This window comes from Bombyx mori, chromosome 8 (genome assembly GCF_030269925.1).
Source record: "Bombyx mori chromosome 8, ASM3026992v2".
Classification (NCBI taxonomy): domain Eukaryota; kingdom Metazoa; phylum Arthropoda; class Insecta; order Lepidoptera; family Bombycidae; genus Bombyx; species Bombyx mori.
This window is the reverse complement of record NC_085114.1, coordinates 11,979,044-11,997,915: the sequence shown is the minus strand read 5'-3', so window position 1 is coordinate 11,997,915 and position 18,872 is coordinate 11,979,044. Positions and strand designations below refer to the sequence as shown.

Below are 18,872 nucleotides of genomic sequence, written 5' to 3'. Positions count from 1 at the left end.
GCCAACACACTATTTATTTTCAGTGAGCACATTGTGACGTAAAAAGTTTCATATGTCAATAACATATACCTTCTCTCTCTTGTCTCTTCAACGGAATCCTTCAGTTGTTTTATTATTGCGTGAGATAAACACACGTTAAATCAGAACACAACAAGCAATTAACATTCATACGCCGCCGGTCAGGAAATATACAGTTGTCTTTATTGGACGAGGAAGACAGAGTGGCACGAGGAAAGACGTCTCTAGTTAGTTATTCGTATTAAATCAATGTCAATGGGATTTAATTCTTCCTTTACACCAGTGATTCTCAACTACGAGTATATTTTTGGCCGCATACTTTTAACCGTTGCATAATTTGACGACACCCAAAGCAGAAGATAAATTTTAAAATATATTTATTATCTAATAAAAATACACTGCGTAAAATAGTGTGATAGTAATATTGAATGTATAATTTGGAGACCCACAAAATTACCGCGACTCGGTAAAAATATGCTAGGAAGATTGAAATACTTTTATAACAGTCTGTTCAATTGAATTAGAATATATATAATTGAACTCAGATAACTTTTGATCACTATACCGGCTCATAGTTTAAGCGTATTCTGAAGGTAACAGACCCGAAAAGAAACAAGAATATCGCTAGTATCATATTGACAACGTACATAATTCGTATCGAACACGTTCAATGATCACCTCACGCCTTCGACGGCTTCAAGAATTTTATATCTAAGGTTGCCAGATTTTTTTCAGCCTATAATGGGGAAAAGCTTAAATAGGTAAAAAAATACGGGAATTTAGTTTTTTTCCCGGGACAAATAAAAAACAAAATTATATAGTGACATTGTTTATTAAGCTATTGCATAGCTTTTATCGCAGGCTTTGAGCGCAGCGACCGAATCAAGAAATTCCGTAACGAAAATAAAACCTAACACCCCCACTCCGCCTACCATGCAGCTCTCGTTTAACACATTCACACGTTGCGCTTATGTAGTGTTTGTGAGCGGGCTGCATGACATAGCACTGCATGCGCACCATGAGAAGTCTGCCCATCTCTCTCTCTCGCGCGATCTAGCTTATGAGTGTGAAGGGGACAGCTAATGTTTTGCTTTTGTTAATGTTTATAAATATAGTGTGGTCTTATTTTACTATTGTTTTAATATTAAATTATTATTGTCTAATTATAATTGCATAAGTTGATAAAAAATGCTATGCAATAGCTTTACCGCGGCAGTCCCTGAGTGCCACACGTGTTTTTTTTTTTTTTTATCGGTATGTTAACATATTTATAAAAATCAACACAATTATAATCGTACGGTTCGAATACCGAACAGTCAGTCCCGCCGGACATTTTAAACTAAGCCTAAAATACGGGACGTCCCGAGAAATACCGGACGTCTGGCAACCCTAGTTACATCATAACTTTAAGCCTTCGACCTGATATTTGCAAGTTGTAGTGTAGCTGTCGCGTTAATGTAACGTCAATGGGTCCTGGTACTTAGAAAAGTCCTTGAGCTCGTCCGCTAATAATCTAGGCATTTAAAAAAAAAAAAAAAAAAGGCTACAATTGTTTGTGTGTAAAATGTTTGTAACACAGCTGTACGTGACCAATCTCGAGCACTAGCTCAAATCCAAACGACAAGCGTATGTTTGAATTAACACAATGAAATTATTGATATCATAAATTTAGAGAATACAAAGTTGATTTTATGTATATTGAGTCATACTGGGAGTATCTTGATATTTCTCGGTACTAAAACTGTAGCAGAAATGGCTGCGTTCATTTGCATGTGACTCATAATTCCTTATTGGAATGTTTGACTCGAGGTCCATGCAGGAAAACATATTTACGTCGTTTACTATTGATTTATAATCTATATATATATATATAAAAATGAATTGCTGTTCGTTAGTCTCGCTAAAACTCGAGAACGACTGGACCGATTTGGCCTTGAATTATTTGTGGAAGTCCAGAGAAGGTTTAAAAGGTAGATACATATGAAAGTCCTCGGAATTAAATAATAATAACAATTTTGTTTTTCCTTTGGTGTATTCCCCGTCGGACGGGTTCCTTTTGTTTGTTTTATTTTATACAAAAGCTTAGGTCTTTTATTAGTCGATTGAGGCACTACGAAGTCTGCCGGGTCGGCTAGTGTTTATTATAAAAGTCTAACAGAAGTAACTCTAACCGAATTTGATGTTTAGAATTACGCGTAAGCGCAACCGCGTGCTATATCTGATATAATATACATGAAATCGTATTCTCAAATGTATTGGTATACGACTAATATACTAACCAAAAACGACTTTGCGAAATACATTTGGAGCACAATAGTCTCTTAAATCAATCGATAAACCCAAAAAAAAGGACTTTAAATTTTTTATAACAAAGCAGATTCTTAATTTTTACACATACCCATACACGTTTTAATTTTGATTGTACATTATATATGAGTCGTCTATTATCAAAGGCGGCAATCTGTACATTTGGACAAAATTTTTTTATTGATATGTCAATACAGATTTATTTGAATATAATCGTCTCCTTCAAAGAATACGGTTCAAAACCTGCATTAAATAAAGGTTAATAGTTAACCTGTTATTTATCTAAGATGTCGTTCCGAAGAGTTTTGTGACTGCCAATGGAATACAAAGTCAATAATTCGTTTTTCTGATTTACCAATCATTGTCCAAAAGTCAGATTGCCGCCTTTGATAATAGACGACTCATATACGTGAAGTTACAATACAGTTACGTCTGAAATTTTACATTGCACTAACCGACCTTCGCACGACACATGTGTTGAATTAACTAAGTTCAGTTTGTTTTAAATGTCATTAATTTTAAAACGGGTGTCTTTTAAGACTATTATTGTGTAAGAAAGTGGATGAGGCGCGACAAATGTATTTATTACAACACAAATGTTTAGATTCAAAGTCGATGAACACAAGATATTGGATCATGTGAATAATGATATGAGAAATTGTGGTTGAGTTTGAAGAGTTTGTCTATACTATCTATGCTAATATTATAAAGAGGAAGGATTTGTTTATTTGTTTGTATTGAATAGGCTCTGAAACTACTGAACCGATTTGAAAAATTCTTTTACTGTTTGGAAGCTACACTATTCCCGAGTGACATAGACTATAATGTTTTTTAAAAAAAATTGGGATCTTTACTAAAACTCCAATAATGTGACCCGAGGTGTAAAAAAATACCTAAAATATTATACATCACGTGCCCTGCGAAAACTATTGATGATAGAATAAAATAATAAACTACGACTTTGTAGAACACATTATTTACAAGAAGTGTCACGACAGCTTATGTCTAACTATTATAGTTATGCCGCAATAAGTGTTCTTTTATTTTAAAAAATAAAACAACGTCAAATATCGTTGAGATTTTTGTTAAAGACAAGAGCGAAGCCGGAGCGCGCCGCTAGTGTAGAATAAAATTACTTTGACAGAGACAACATATATTAACCCCGACCCCGAGTAACTTGATTAAGGAATCATGAAAATAGAATACTTCGTGAAATGACGGTTAGTTCCTGAAACAGAATGTTAGTAATTTGAAATAAAACTCACCAGCTGGAAGAAGCGTTTATCGTTCGGATTCGCCATAGCGTGTTAGTTTCGAGTTGGTCGGTCAGCATGCATTAGTTACGTGCGAGTTTCGTTAAACCTGAATCGAAAACGTCACACGTGTTTAGTAATTTTAGTGTTTATGAACGATACGAGAAAGTTAATTTTGCTTTGAAACAAACGATGGCCGAGATTAAGTTATTTGGTATGCGGTAATTGTTTGAAATTCCATGAATAATACAACGTAAAAATGTAAGCTGAAGTTCGAAGGTATGGCTTCGACAATTCCAAATTACGGAATAACACCATATAGCTTATTTTTCTCTTTAGAAATTATAATTAAGCGAATTAGAATCAAATGAATGAAATGAGAATCGCATGGTTTTCTTTTAGGTATGTGTTCTGAGCTTTTTAAACACATAATTAAACATGAGAATGTAAACATCTATTAAAAAAAGTTAATATTTTCGAACGATTTTCTTAAGAAAAAAACAGAAGTATGTATTATACGAGTATTTTGTGTGTTTTTTTATAATGTATATTTTAGTATAACAAGAATTTATAAAAAATTGGAACATATAAATTCATAAAAAAGGATCAAAAGCGTACGATACAACAGCAATGAGGTGTGTAATATTTTTTTTGGGTGCAAATTACGAAAAGCTACATTTGTACATTTTGTGTAAAGTACATTCATACATTTCGTTTTTACATACATACAAGTATTTGTACATTTTGTTCATGTTTACCGTATTGTCGTGAAAACACGCGCAAGTTGACCTTTTTGTGTTAATTAATCAATTAGGTTGCTTACACAGTTTCGTAATGTCTTTTTTTTTTTGTAATATATATTAATCTTTTTAAGTAAACTGGAACAAATTGCTACCTTGATGCCGATTTTAAATAATGTGTTCATTCAGGTGTTTCATTACACTGAAGCAAAAAATTAAGAAGGTCGGCGGCAGTCTGGCTTACCTGTTACAAATATAAAATAAATAAGTACATATTAGTAAAACGCAAAGACTTTAATAATCTTAACAATAATAACAACTTAAAAACAACTTTAATAACTTAACAAAATTAGGCGTGGCTATGTAAGTAGTAAATAAGTAAGAGCTTGGTTGTCACGAAAAAATAAATTGATATTAGAAAACAAATTCTGAAGCAATAGCCAATGTGTTGTTTTTTTTTAATAGGTAGACGATTTTTAATAGGCAGGTAAAATAGGTAATTACTTTAACTGTGAGTACAGGTCTCGTACATTAATTTCAACCTATTACAATCTTGGGTCATGGGTATTCGTCCAGTTTTACCCCATTTTTCTATCTATAGTACATACAAAATATGTATGTACATTTAATTTGTTTCCCACCATCCCATATGTACGTTAAATTTGGAAAATCATTCGAACTCTCTTAGGTTACGAGTATACTGTATACGAGTATACTGTGATGCTTGTGGTGTTTAGTTATATTATATACAATAATAATACTAATATTATAAAGAGGAAAGATTTGTTTGTTTGTTTGTTTGTTTCGAATAGGCTCCGAAACTACTGGACCGATTTGAAAAATTCTTTTTCCATTAGAAGCCGACATTGTCCCTGATGAACATAGGCTACTTTTTTTAATTTTTTTTTATTAATTTTTTTTGGTTTCATGTGTGTTTTAATGTTTCCGAAGCGAAGCGAGGGCGGGTCGCTAGTATACAATATTATAGAAGTTATTTTATTTTATCGAGTTTGACAAATGGACAATACGCAACTAATGGTAATGACTTACTAGCGGTAGGACCTCCTGTGAGTCCGCGCGGGTAGGTACCACCACTCTGCCTATTTCTGCCGTGAAGCAGTAAGGCCTTTTGGTTTGAAGGCTGGGGCAGCCGTTGTAATAATACTTGAGACCTTAGAACTTATATCTCAAGTTGGATGACGCATTTACGTCGTAGATGTCTATGGGCTCCAGTAACCACTTAACACCGGGTGGGCTGTGAGCTCGTCCACCCATCTAATCAATAAATAAATAAATGAAACATGTAATGCAAAAGAACTGAAATAGAAAAAAGGAGAATATTTAAAAGGCCAAAACACTTAATAAAAATTAGTAAGAATAAGACTTAATATCTTCTGTAGGTGAATGCGATTTCAAGACACCTGTACGCCAGCCAGGTCTTTCGATTTTAATCAGTACCAAGTGAATATAAGCCTTAGCTTGAACAACTCGATATTTCTGTTGCTTCAACATTTAAGTCCGAGTATGGCTTCAGTTAATATTTTTCACGTTTGTTACTGGGTAACGTAAATGTAGTAAGGTAGTAAGTAACTGCATAGTGATAAAACGGTGCTAATAGCAATTTTAACTGTATGTATATTGTATGTATAACTGTATGTATATTGCTAAACATGTTGGTTGTTAGACTCTGATTCAGTACCAATTTTTTTTATTGCTTAGATGGGTGGACGAGCTCACAGCCCACCCGGTGTTAAGTGGTTACTGGAGCCCATAGACATCTACAACGTAAGTGCGCCACCCACCTTGAGATATAAGTTCTAAGATCTCAGTTTAGTTACAACGGCTGCCCCACCCTTCAAACCGAAACGCATTACCGCTTCACGGCAGAAACAGACAGGGCGGTGGTACCCACCCACGCGGACTCACAAGAGACTCACTACCACCAGTGTTATAAATTCTTGGTAGGGAACAAATTCAATACCAGAGAGGCAGTACAAAATGCCTTTGAATATTTTATTGGGCCCGTACACCAAACTTCTTCACAAATGGGTCAAATGGGCATTCAAAATTTGCCGCTAGCACAAAAGCAATATACCCACAGACACAGCCCACTGAGTTTCTCGCCGGATCTGCTCAGTGTGTCGCGTTTCCGATCCGGTGGTAGATTCTGCGAAGCACTGCTCTTACTAGGGCCAGTGTTAGCACCGCTCCGGTTTGAGCCCCGTCAGCTCACCTACACATTAGGGCGAAGCTGAAATAGCCTCTCAAGGCTATCAGCATAGGTAGGAAAATTAATTATTATCAATAACACAGATGCATATATTAATCGATATAGTATATATAAAAAACCGACTAACTTTCTGTATACTAAACGGCAATTTCGTAGGTAAAGCCTAATAAAAGATAAATCTTACAATAACACGTTAAAGTGCTACGCGGTCAGGACGGATGACATGATGACGGTAAGTAATGCAGGAAGCGGAGTCACGGGATGAAATACGATCTAACGTAACGTTCATTTACAGAGGACGAACCCGTATTAAACTATATTAATCGGACTTCTTTACAATTTTCATCATATCATAACTTATATTTGTCCACACAACTGAATAAAATGTACACTACGTCATATTGAGTTGCGACTAAAATTCAAACAATTACGTTTTGGATTCGTTCTTCTACGTGTAACCACAACTTCAATACATATATTTATAATAAAAGGTTAGAATTCAAACGTGGACTTACTAATAATTTAAAAAAAATACTATTATTAAAATAAAATTTAATCACAACTACGAATAAACATATATTCAAAAGAAAGTCAGTGCCGTCTAAAAATGAGTTCGGATTGTGGATTTTAAAATTGTTTTTAATGTGGCTTGAGATGCGTGGCCAATGTAGGTTCAATCATCGCGTATCGCATTATAAGGACGATATGTGACGAGTACGAGATTGATGGCCAAAGTACATAATACAATAAAGAAAATAATTAAATACAGAACAATAAAATAGTTTCATGCTTTCAGAAAATTTTCAGTAGGTACACAAAAATTATGTAACAAAAGTATTCTGTGTATTTAGTGCGAGTTTTTTAACATTCTTGATAGCGTAAAAGTTAAATCAACTTTTATGGAGTTGGAACGTTTGCCGCTAGGGGCGCTGTTCAAACTGCATACATATTGGAGTTAACTTTTACGCTATCGAGAACGTTAAAAAACTCACACTAAGCACACTGATGGCTTTTAAAATATATTATTTTTTTTAAAAAATTCGAACAATAAGTGCTACACAACATATTAACGGAATTGTACTTTTTTTCAAGCATTTCACGCTAGCTGTACAGTTCTAAAATTTACTATATCTATGGAACTTATTACATGTGTATCATGCATGAGCGATATTCAAAACGAGTACAAGTTACCGTTGACCATAAAATTCCGCACCGGTACACGGGTATCGCTTACGCGATCGTCTCGGTCAAAACGTATAAATAAAGACAATACAATGGTGAAGATTTCACAATTCTAAACAATAGTTACCTATTCTTAGGGCTTTACGCGGAGTTCCCATGCAGGCTACTATCATTGTAGCGCGATATTTAAAGTACTGTATGTATGTAGGACAATATTTCATTCATAACAGCTCGCAATTCAACTCACAAGTTTTTTTTCCTGCATATTCGTGTTCCTAGTGACTTCGAGGGGTCCATACTAGATTCAACGAACGAGTAGGTGAGCTCATGGGGCTCTAATCTGTTGATGTAGTTGACATTAGCCCTAGCAAGAGCAGTACTTTCCAGAATCTACCACCCGATCGAAAACGCGACCCACTGAGAAGATCCGGCGAGAAACTCAATGGGCTGTGTCTGAGACCGGAGGGTTAATTTGTTCGCTGAACCCTTCGTCACAAGCGACGGAAGCAACGAGAACGCTGACCGATGCTTAAGGTACCTAATAAAAGCACCGTTAGTGAATTTGGAAGATCCGAAATGACGTGGCACTCACAGCCCTGCGACTGTTTTATTTTAATTATTATTCTTAAATCATGTAACATATCAATAGCGCGATTCAGATACTAATGAGGCCATCTGTCGTGTACTACTGTTAACGCAGTTACTAACTTAATTTTTTTTTATGTTAACCGCAGACATTGTAATATTTTTTTTTATATATAAACAACAACTGCCTGCGATATGCAAATAAAACAAACAATACAGTAGTTTTTGCGTGATGCGCACATTAGACAGATATAATCGAATGTACCCTCATACAAGTTTTACCAAAAACACAGGCGAATTGGATACAAACGTAGTACCATCAATCCTTATACTTTCCATCAATCCTTAACCTTTAACGGTCGTCTGGTGTAGTGGTAAGTGACATGGTCACTACACAAGGGGGTCGTGGGTTCGAATCCCACCAAGGGAAGATATTTGTATGATAAATATAAAGTTCTTTTCCAGGGTTATGGATGTATATTAAATATATGTACGTGTATAATAAAAATCTTACATTTATTTCCGTTATCTGGTACTTGTAACACAAGTTCTTTACGAACTTAGCACGGGACCAGTTAACGTGGCGTGATTGTTATTAAATATTTATTTATTATTATTATTTATTTATTTATTATACAAACGGGTATTTTATAAATAATGTTTTCTAAATACGATGTTATTTATCCGTACATCACGGGAGCCCCGAACGTGAACACGTGTTAGGTTACGTATTTACGTAATTTACGCCCCATTAAGCAATCATTACGATCTGGCACACGTCTTACTAAGAATGATGATGGTGTTACTTCAATTCTTACAATTTAGAAAGAAGTTAAATGTTTTCACACCTCCGAGATTGTAAATTAGTTTGATATTTTTTACGGGTGGTACCTAGGGGGTATTGATTACTGACGGGTCAGTATTACAGTCCTACCTATTTCGGCGACGAAGAAGCCGAGCACCTTAGATGCGTGAAAGATGTCCTGATGAGACTAGAATGTCATATAACAGTATTTGAGATTTTGGCCACATGTCTTTTCTTTTTTCTTTTTTTATTGCCGTATAGGCAGACGAGCCCACCTGATGGTGAGTGCAGGAATTTCAGGGGCAGAGCCAAGCCGCTGCCTACCGTTTAATACTCTCCACAAGTCTTGTTTGAAGAAGGACATGTCATAGGACGCGTCATGGAGGTATTCACGCCGTGAAGTCTGTGGGCTCCAGTAGCTAACACCAAATGAATTCAAGCACTTCTGCCAAACTATAGCAATATAACAATGACAATAATTGTCAATTTATTTGACATTAATTGATAAATTTATGTGATCATTAATTTCCTTATATGATTCGTTCCACCCGATGATTTCCTAAAAGAGTTCGCTCTTAGCGATAAGACAGATCATTGTACTTTGTGTGTGTTAAATGTTTTGCTTTTATTTTGATTTTATACGGAATTAACGCAACAAGATGACACAATATCCTCGAGTGTGAACAAACGTTTAGTTTCCTATTTTAATGGAACAACAATAGATAATTAGTATTAATTACGGCCTCAAATAGAAAAACCGTGCATTCACGCCCCAATTGTCGCGTGGATTTTATCGCACGACACACGCAATCATATCTACCTATATGACTAGCCATTAATAATATTGCCGAATATCTGTCCGGGTGTCATTATTTACAATATATGTGAATAGCGTCATTACAGAAGTATCAATTTTTTTTTTTTTATGATTGAAGTATTTCTGTTGGCCCGGAGGCCATTCCAGTTTCCCCAGGACAGGTGGGCGAGCAAGGCTCAACCAGGAGGGGTGGGATTAGCTAAAAGCCGCCCGAGCGCCTCCGAAGAAGACCTAACAACTCAAGAATAGCTGCTGCGCGAATGAATCTACTACCGAATCGGAATCGCGACCCGCTGAAAAGATCCGGCGAGAAACTCAGCGGGCTGATGCATGGGTTAGGTTGCACGACGAACTCTTTGCCGAGTTCGACGAGTACGGTTACCGGGATCCCTAAGCCTACTCCTAGTGTTAGAGCTGAAGGCATTTAATGCAAGAGTTCTTGGATCTGATGGATCCGTAAGGACGTATAGTTTTCTTTGGAGGCTAAATCCAACAAATAAATGTGTAGGTATAAATTGTCTCTTTTAAAATATCGCCTTTTCGATTTCAACTAGTTTTTATTATAAAAAATCATAACGATGCTGAAGTTCTTACACTTCAATAAAATGTGTGTTGTCAACATTTATACAAAAATTACATTTTTGTTATTGATGTATCGAACAAAAAAATTACGTGAATAACGTAGCTATAAAGAAATAGTTCGAATTCCGGTTGCATTAAAATATAGGCTATGTTACACTTTAAACGACAACTCTGAATAGCATAGAGGCAGAATAGTCAAGGCGTGGATAATATGAATCATTGTGGGTTTACGCCATACCAGCAGTGAAACAGCCACACGTGGCGTCAGATTGGCTTTAAGTAAGCACAGCTATTAGATATACTATAAATACGATAGTAACATACAAGTGTCTAATCAACACGAACTGAGAGAAAGCTTCCAGATTCCCTGGAAATCCATTAAACTGGCTAGCCGTTTAAATAAATCTTCGATCGAGGCAAGTCATTAAAATAAGTGCGTAATTTAATCAGCTTTTGTATTCTTCCCAGTACTTTCCCGGGAATAGCTGTAAAAAGGTGGCCATGCGTAATTTAATATCCTGAAATATAAAACCTAGTTATATTTTAACGAACGGTTACATTTTTCACAACTGTCCTGACACTGGTCTCGTGAGAACAATCTTATTGTTATCCAACTATTTATTATCTAAAACATTGAAAATCTTGAAAAATATTTTTCCCATTAATAGTTGAACAGAATAAGATGTTGATTTATTAATTATGTGGTTTTTTAACCGGGCGGACGAATCACGATGCTCAGCAACGAGCTATTGATTGAAGGAGGTTGTTCAAACATAAATACGCCTGGCTGAGCCCGTGCTCACCCACCTGTCCTGGTGAAACTGGAAAGATCTCGAGAACACAAGTAAATCCTCATTTAATAAAAAATCGAGCCTCATTCGTTTAGTTTAGCAGTGTGCATTCGAGAACCGATAGTAAAATATTTATAGAACTATACGGCAATCATTGTCGTCAAAAGGAAGTATTTGGGGAGATCAAGTGGAAGAGGATGCGCGGTAATTGCCCTTACAGCCCACATCCTATATGTGAAGCCGACTATGTAAACAAATTTAATGTGTATACGTCATTGAAACGAGTATTAGCTTAAGCGTTTTTTTTTTTAAATTTTGTAGATTAATTTAAACGATTCACTTGGGTGTAGATTGAGTGATGAAAGATGAAGATACCTAACTTTATGATCTAAAATTGGACCGATTATGTTTCATATTTAATGTCGCTATTATTGGTTGTATATACAGTTTTTGGTATAGCATTTATTTAGTATATGTACATAGTATAGTATTTAGTATATGTTTGCATTTAACGAAATCTTTGAATGTCATTTTCAAGACAGACACAGACTTCAAGACATCGGATTTACTTTAAAATGTGCACAAACATCAAGGACCGGTAACAAGACTGATAATTTTACTGGTACGCTCAAATATCTTGATTAATAAATCAAAAAAGATGATTTTAATTGTTAGTTCGTTAAACTATTTAAACGTGTTAGTTTTTAAACTACCTACATATTTTTATTTTAATATGGATGCTATAATAATTAGTAATATCGTTTTAAATTCCTTGAAAGATGTCTTCAAAATTTATGTTTCATATCTGAAACGTATACAAGATGTGAGTCATCGCATGTATGAGATAACGACATACAACCTACGTAAATAAACATGCTTTGAGAACAAACGCGTCTGCTATAGGAGAACAAATGTTATTGCTACGACATGATAGATATTTTTAATAACTTGCAGTTTGGTGGCCTGTGGAAATGGGGTGATGTGATGTCAGCGGATATTAACAATCACCATAATTACACAAAACTCTGACCTCTCAAAATGTTAATTGCTAGCGACTAACTCCATTTTTTGTTTAGCAGTTATCCTAGGAAACATTCTAGAAGGAATATCACAATTTGACTGATCAATGATGAGTATTACGACCGACGAAATTTAATCGAAAATCTATAATATATACCACGTCTTGTGACAATTACCTTTAAAGTTTCTGAACCGCTATGTCATATCTTTCTGCAAAAGTAATTTCTTGTCTGCTAGCTATTAAAATGTTTACTTACTTTCCAAATAATATTATAATATGATACTGAAGATTACCTGCATAATATTTATTTCACTGTTCCAGTTGATATCTTTGTACGTGTATCAACTAAGCACAAACCCACTACATTCGTTATTTAAAAAAAACCACTAGAATATTCGACATGCGCGAATAGTGTCAAACATTCAAATTCAATGCTATATTGACGCGTTGATACTAAAAATGTAACAGGTAATGGTAAAATCAGCAGGAAAGATAGTCCCTGATAAGTTTATCAATGTTGTTGAGCTGGAGCGTACACAACTATAGTTTTATCTTTATTTGATAAAAGTTTAAATTGACAACGCAACTATGAGAGGTTTTCTTTTATATTCAATAAACAATAGTTTGAAAACCAAATTATATCAGAGAAGCTCACGTAATTTTTTTTATTGAAATTAAATCAATGGAAATCTTTAGAAGCTGTTCAGAATAATATTGCTATTATACATACAGCTGGACTTTGGAATGTGGGTGTGTTCTATAATTCGCAACAGTCAATGGTATCTCAAAATCAATAATGTGAATATTTCTAAGTGAGTTTTTAATAAGATCGAGAGTCCGAGAATCCTTGCGAAGTGCTTTAGTAATGTCGTAAAAAGTACATCTGTATCAACTAGTAGGAATGTTAATCACGATTCATTACGACTGCGGAAAACTTCTGTGTTTTGTTAGAAATGCATTCAATGCTCTTCCTAAAGTTACAAAGTGTAGTTAGAAATTTCAAATTCTTAGTTTCAACCGGGTTTTTATTATTATTATTAGCACGCGCAGTTCAGTTGGTGAAACCTCGAATATGCGCCATGCGTTTATGGTCTACAATTTTGTTTTCTAGTTAATAGACGTGTCCACTACACGTTTTATTACCATAACGTCGGCTCTCCAGCATGATTAAGTACACAACTTTCCTACATTGAATTTTGTTTTTTTCTAATAACTAAGTAAGACAAGCAAACTAATTCATGACATCAAGTTAGTGGATCAAAGACACACCAATACCACCAACCATCTTGAGACATAATATTGAAGTTTCAATTACATTGGCCTAATAGCCATAAAATAGCAAAAAAAACCAACATTAAGATGTAACGCACAATTGCTTCAAGTCAGAAATAGGCAGAATATGGTACTCATGCAATCCAGTACATACCTCCTACCAATGCTTAACATAGCAACTATGGATCTTACTAAAGTGGGAAATTTCACAATTTCATAAGGAAATGCTGCCACTGAAATTTTATGATTAATAACTCTCACACCTTAACACATCTAACTTTGAGGACATGCCTTATGATAGCTTAGAAACATACTTTTCAGATGTAATGATCTAACTAGTTCATTTAAGGAGCTGTTTGAAAGTTTCCCTACATTAGCTCTCACACACCTACATCTATAATAATGATGTCATTAAACAATGAGTACATCCTTTTCCCTTGTCAATTTTGTTACGACACTGAAAAGTTTACTCATTTCCCAACAGAACTAAATCTTTTTCTCTGTATCTATTAAGAAAATATTATACTTTATCAAAATTAAAACCCAATTTTCTATTTAGATGAATTAATTTGAAATTTAGAGAATATTGTTGCAGTATAAGTTTATTTTTATTTTTGTTTTTATTGTTTAGATGGATATACGAACTCACTGCCCACCCGGTGTTAGGTGGTTACCGGAGCCCAAAGACATCTACAACGTTAATGCCACCACCCACTTTGAGATATGAGTTCTATGGTCTCAAGTACAGTGGTAAATGTAAACTACTGCTTTAGTGAAAGAGTAATCAATATTGATTTGCTAAGTGTCTATATCTGATTTCTGGTGAGTTTGTCATGAGCTGTGAGTATAAAATCCTTACCAAAACCCTACTTAACAAGTGCGTGTACCAAGCCTTAGTTGCTGAATTGTGGAGAACAGCTGTCAAGGCTATAATAAACAAGGATGGAAGGACCACGACTGCTCTACCAAGAGTAACCAGCTATGATGTAATATGTGAGTGCAATACAGACACCTAGGTGCCAGTTGGCTACAGATGATTTCTTCATTTCAGTAGATTCTACATGTTAATTTGTTTTTATTTTTGATATATTACAATATTTTTTTCTTTATATTTATATTTATTTATGAAATTAAGTCAGTAATGTCGGTTATTCATTTTTATTATGACAATCTGTTGGCTCATAAGATGCTCTACAACCAATAAATGGTGGAGACTATTTTGTTTTTTGATGTACATATCCTGCTTAAACTAGGTATGTAAATAGGTAGGTAATGTACTGTACCATTTGGTTCCCCGTAAATAAATAAAAGGTAGCTTTTAGAATGCATTTTTTACATTTTTATGTCAGGTTTGACCATCAATATGATGAATGATTATTTTACTCACACATATGAATGTAATTTATATTTAAAAATATATAGTTATTTAAGTAAATATATATTTAATTTTTATTGTATCTGTATATGACAAGTATTTTAAGAAGCAAAAAATATATGAACATGCCTATCTATCTTTCAGATAATGCTTTTGAAATTATAATCTAAATGTATCTATGGATTAATTGAAGTAAAATCCCGAAAGGAACCTTAAGCTTTGGAAATAAAGTAATCACCATAACTATGAGACCACCACAGAAACTATGCTTTCTAATTTATTTAAAATGGTTATAGACTGAATTTACAACTGACTAAAAGTTGATGTTGATTTCTGGCTCAACAGATAATTGTTAGTGCTCTCAATGCTCAATGTAACCGCTTACTACCGGCGGGACTTAGATTCGTCTACTCTCGTGGGTGCTATTATTTCAATAATAATGTGCAGCTCACTCTGTTTACCTGGGTCTTCTCGAACTGCTCACGTTCAGCATCCAGACTGTTCTTTTTCAGCTGAAGCACACGGGGCAAGGATAAAGACGCCATAAGTTTGTCACATTAACAAGTACATACACCAACAAAATATTTTAGAATTTCTCGTGTTCAGTGTATTAAAATTTAGCACACTAATTTTACTGTTTAAAGTTACACTTAGTTAAAGTCTGTTTTTTTTTAAATAGTTTCCCCTAATTTAAACTGGTTGAATGGTTAAGTTAATTGTTTTTAGTAAAGTTTAAAAGTTATTTATTTATTTATGTTGGTAGGTACAGAATTTATTTTGAGATTTATTAACTTAAATTACATATTTTACTCCATGATTTATTCTTAACTCGCAGATTAATTAAAACACTACCTACTTAAATTACTTTACTCTTTGAAAACTATTTAGCACTGTTTAATTTCTCGATTTTGTGAGGAACAGATACAACTCTCAAATATATTATGTGTTTAATCTATGGACACAACCAACAGATTAACTGTTGTATTCACAGATTAGTCCTGTATCGGTCTACTTCATTGTTTTAAGGGATTTTATGACCTGGTAAGTAAGACCTTTAGGTCAAGTCTTATTTTAATTTATATTCCTATTTTTATGAAAAAAGATAAAATGAAGTGAAAGAAAATGAAGATAATTAATTTGAGACATTAATCAACTGAGATGAAATGAATTGAGATGAAACATAATCTCAGTAAAATGGTAGTTTTTCAGTGGGCTTTTTGGAGGATCTCGAGAAACTATATATACGTCCAGCGGCTTTGTTTCATTTTTCCAACTTTGTGCACTTTCACAGGTATTACAATTATAACAGTTAATAAACCACCGTCATTACACATTTAAACCTGAAAAAACACTAAATAGACAAAATATAACAAAACTGGTGGTAGGACCTTTTGTGAGTGCGCGCGGGTAGGTACCACCACCCTGCCTATTTCTGCCATGAAGCAGTAATGCATTTCGGTTTGAAGGGCGGGGCAGCCGTTGTAACTATACTGAGATCTTAAAACTTATATCTCAAGGTGGGTGGCGCATTTACGTCGTAGATGTCTATGGGCTCCAGTAACCACTTGACACCAGGTGGGCTGTGAGCTTGTCCACCCATCTAAGCCATAATAAATAAAAAAGGGTGCGTGTACTTATATACGCGCGTAAGAAGTTATACTAAGAAGGGATTAATCCCATTCTCACGGATCGTTTGGAACCTCTGGGTCTGCGGAGAGACTTCGGTTCCCTCTGTATTTTGTACCGTATGTTCCATGGGGAGTGCTCTGAAGAATTGTTCGAGATGATACCGGCATCTCGTTTTTACCATCGCACCGCCCGCCACCGGAGTAGAGTTCATCCATACTACCTCGAGCCACTGCGCTCATCCACAGTGCGTTTCCAGAGGTCTTTTTTGCCACGTACCATTCGGCTATGGAATGAGCTCCCCGCCACGGTGTTTCCCGAGCGCTATGACATGTCCTTCTTCAAACAAGTCCATGGGTGACGGTAACCACTCACCATCAGGTGGGCCGTATGCTCGTCTGCCTGCATGGGCAATAAAAAAAAGCTTTATTTTTATTATTATTATTTTTGAAATATTAAATAATTAATAATAAATATTTAACGTTAATAATTTAATAATATTTAGTAAGAATTATATTAAATAATAATTTTGTCATTTATATTACTAAAAAATGAATGCTAATAACACTTTTTTTACGAGTGTACATGCGCAAAAGCTGGCTCTATAAATTTGGCCGCCCTTTTTTTGATTTTCGGATATTTTTAATTTTTTATTATTTGTTCGTCGTTTGTTCGTTAATGAGTGAATGTAAAAATTGTTTGTCCGTCTTTTATTTATTTAAAATTAATTAAACAAATGATCACCGTTAATTGGTCCCCTTTCCTAGACATCGACATATGATCGAACAATCACCAATAGTCGTCGAACAAACGATAATTGATCAAAGTGAATTAATCTGAGCGATAAAAATAAAGATATCTAGTAAGGGGGCCCACTTAACGGTGATCATTTGTTTAATCAATTATAAATAAATAAAAGCCGAACAAACGACAAATAAATAATAAAAAAAAAAAACCGAAATTCAAAAAAAGGGGGGCCAAATTTACAGAGCCGCGAAAGTTCACCTGCGGCTATATTCAGACTCGGCAAGTTACGTCGGTTGTATTCTAATGAGCGATTTAGTGGGCAACTTCATTCTGTTAATTTTGTGTCACGGTGCGCGCGCATCGTAAAATTTCACTCATCAATTTTTCTTAACGCGCCTTAAGAAGTATAACTTCAAAAAATCACATTACTTCACTCCTCGTGTTCCTGCCAAACAATCCGTTCTACTCTACATCAAATCTTTTAGTCATTGGTAGAAATGGGCGATACGTATCGTAAACGATATCAATTTATGTGTTAGGAATCGCATAATCGCGCTCGCTTCAAAAAGTTTCCCATTACAAAAAATTTCAAAAATACAGCTTGTTGCATTTCAAAGTTGTATTTTGTCGAGCCGTTCTGATAGTATCCAACCAACCAACCATCATATAATATATCTATGTTGGAAAAAAATGTGTATGATACCATAGAAATGTATGTATCTATATTTTAACTGGAATTTTTTAATTACAGTCAAACCTGGGTAAGTGAGAACTGGATAAGTAAGAAAACTCTATAAGTGAGAGTAATAGCAAGGACCCGTCATTTTAAGCTCCCAAAACCTCTATTAGCGAGAAACAGAAACCTCTGTAAGAGAGAGTCGTTTTTCCTCATGGACCTCCGTAAGTGAGACTGCTACCTATCCTATACCTCTATAAGCGACAGCCGAGCTTTATTTATTTATTTATATTATTTAGGCGGAACAAATGACAAAACAAATTACAAATTTAACATCTGCTATTTTATGACTCATTTTTAACTTTCGTGGAACTTCCTATCATTGTTTTTGTATTGTTTCCTCGTGAATATTGAACCTATTCTATTTCGTGGAACTAAATAACGTTGTTATTTTATCGTATTCTTTTATCGCATTATTTTCGAATGGACACGTGTGCCTGTGTTGTCGGACTTACTCAGTTTATCGTTAATCAATTGCGAAGGAAAGTTCTGTTCTGCATCATGTAAAAACAGAAAATTAAAGTACTGTCATTAAAGTCATAAACTTAAAATAGTGAATGCATTTGAATGCGGAAAATCGCGAATCGAAATTCAGAGGGAGCATTAGCGAGAAACTCGGGTTAGTGAGAAACCTCTATAAGCGAGAATGAGATTGTGCTCCCTTGAACTCTCGCTTATCCAGGTTTGACTGTATATGAAAAATGTAAAATTGAATGAAAACTCTACGATAGTAGAATACGTAGAATTACTTAATGGCATATTTAAGATATTCATAAGATCATAGA

General features: G+C 34.7%; 1 protein-coding gene and 1 long non-coding RNA gene across 10 annotated transcripts in view; one reads left to right on the top strand and one right to left on the bottom strand.

Moving 5' to 3' along the window:
• Positions 1-15,989, bottom strand: part of LOC101741177 (huntingtin-interacting protein 1) — a 46,313-nt gene extending 30,324 nt beyond the window's left edge. For 3 of the 9 annotated variants that reach the window (XM_038012406.2, XM_038012408.2, XM_038012409.2), the window contains exon 1: positions 15,440-15,967. In XM_038012406.2, the coding sequence (XP_037868334.1) occupies positions 15,440-15,523 (84 nt within the window). In that variant the 5' untranslated portion in view covers positions 15,524-15,967. Of the gene's footprint in view, positions 1-2,297; positions 2,427-3,590; positions 3,688-4,473; positions 4,563-12,624; positions 12,801-15,439 lie in introns of those variants that run through there. The other 6 variants (XM_038012402.2, XM_038012403.2, XM_038012404.2 and 3 more) reach the window with 6 other exon arrangements.
• On the top strand, positions 12,948-15,916 carry LOC134199291 (uncharacterized). The gene is made up of 2 exons (XR_009973726.1): positions 12,948-14,596; positions 15,123-15,916. It is a non-coding gene; the product is annotated as an uncharacterized LOC134199291 (long non-coding RNA).
• Positions 15,990-18,872: the final 2,883 nt, after the last annotated feature.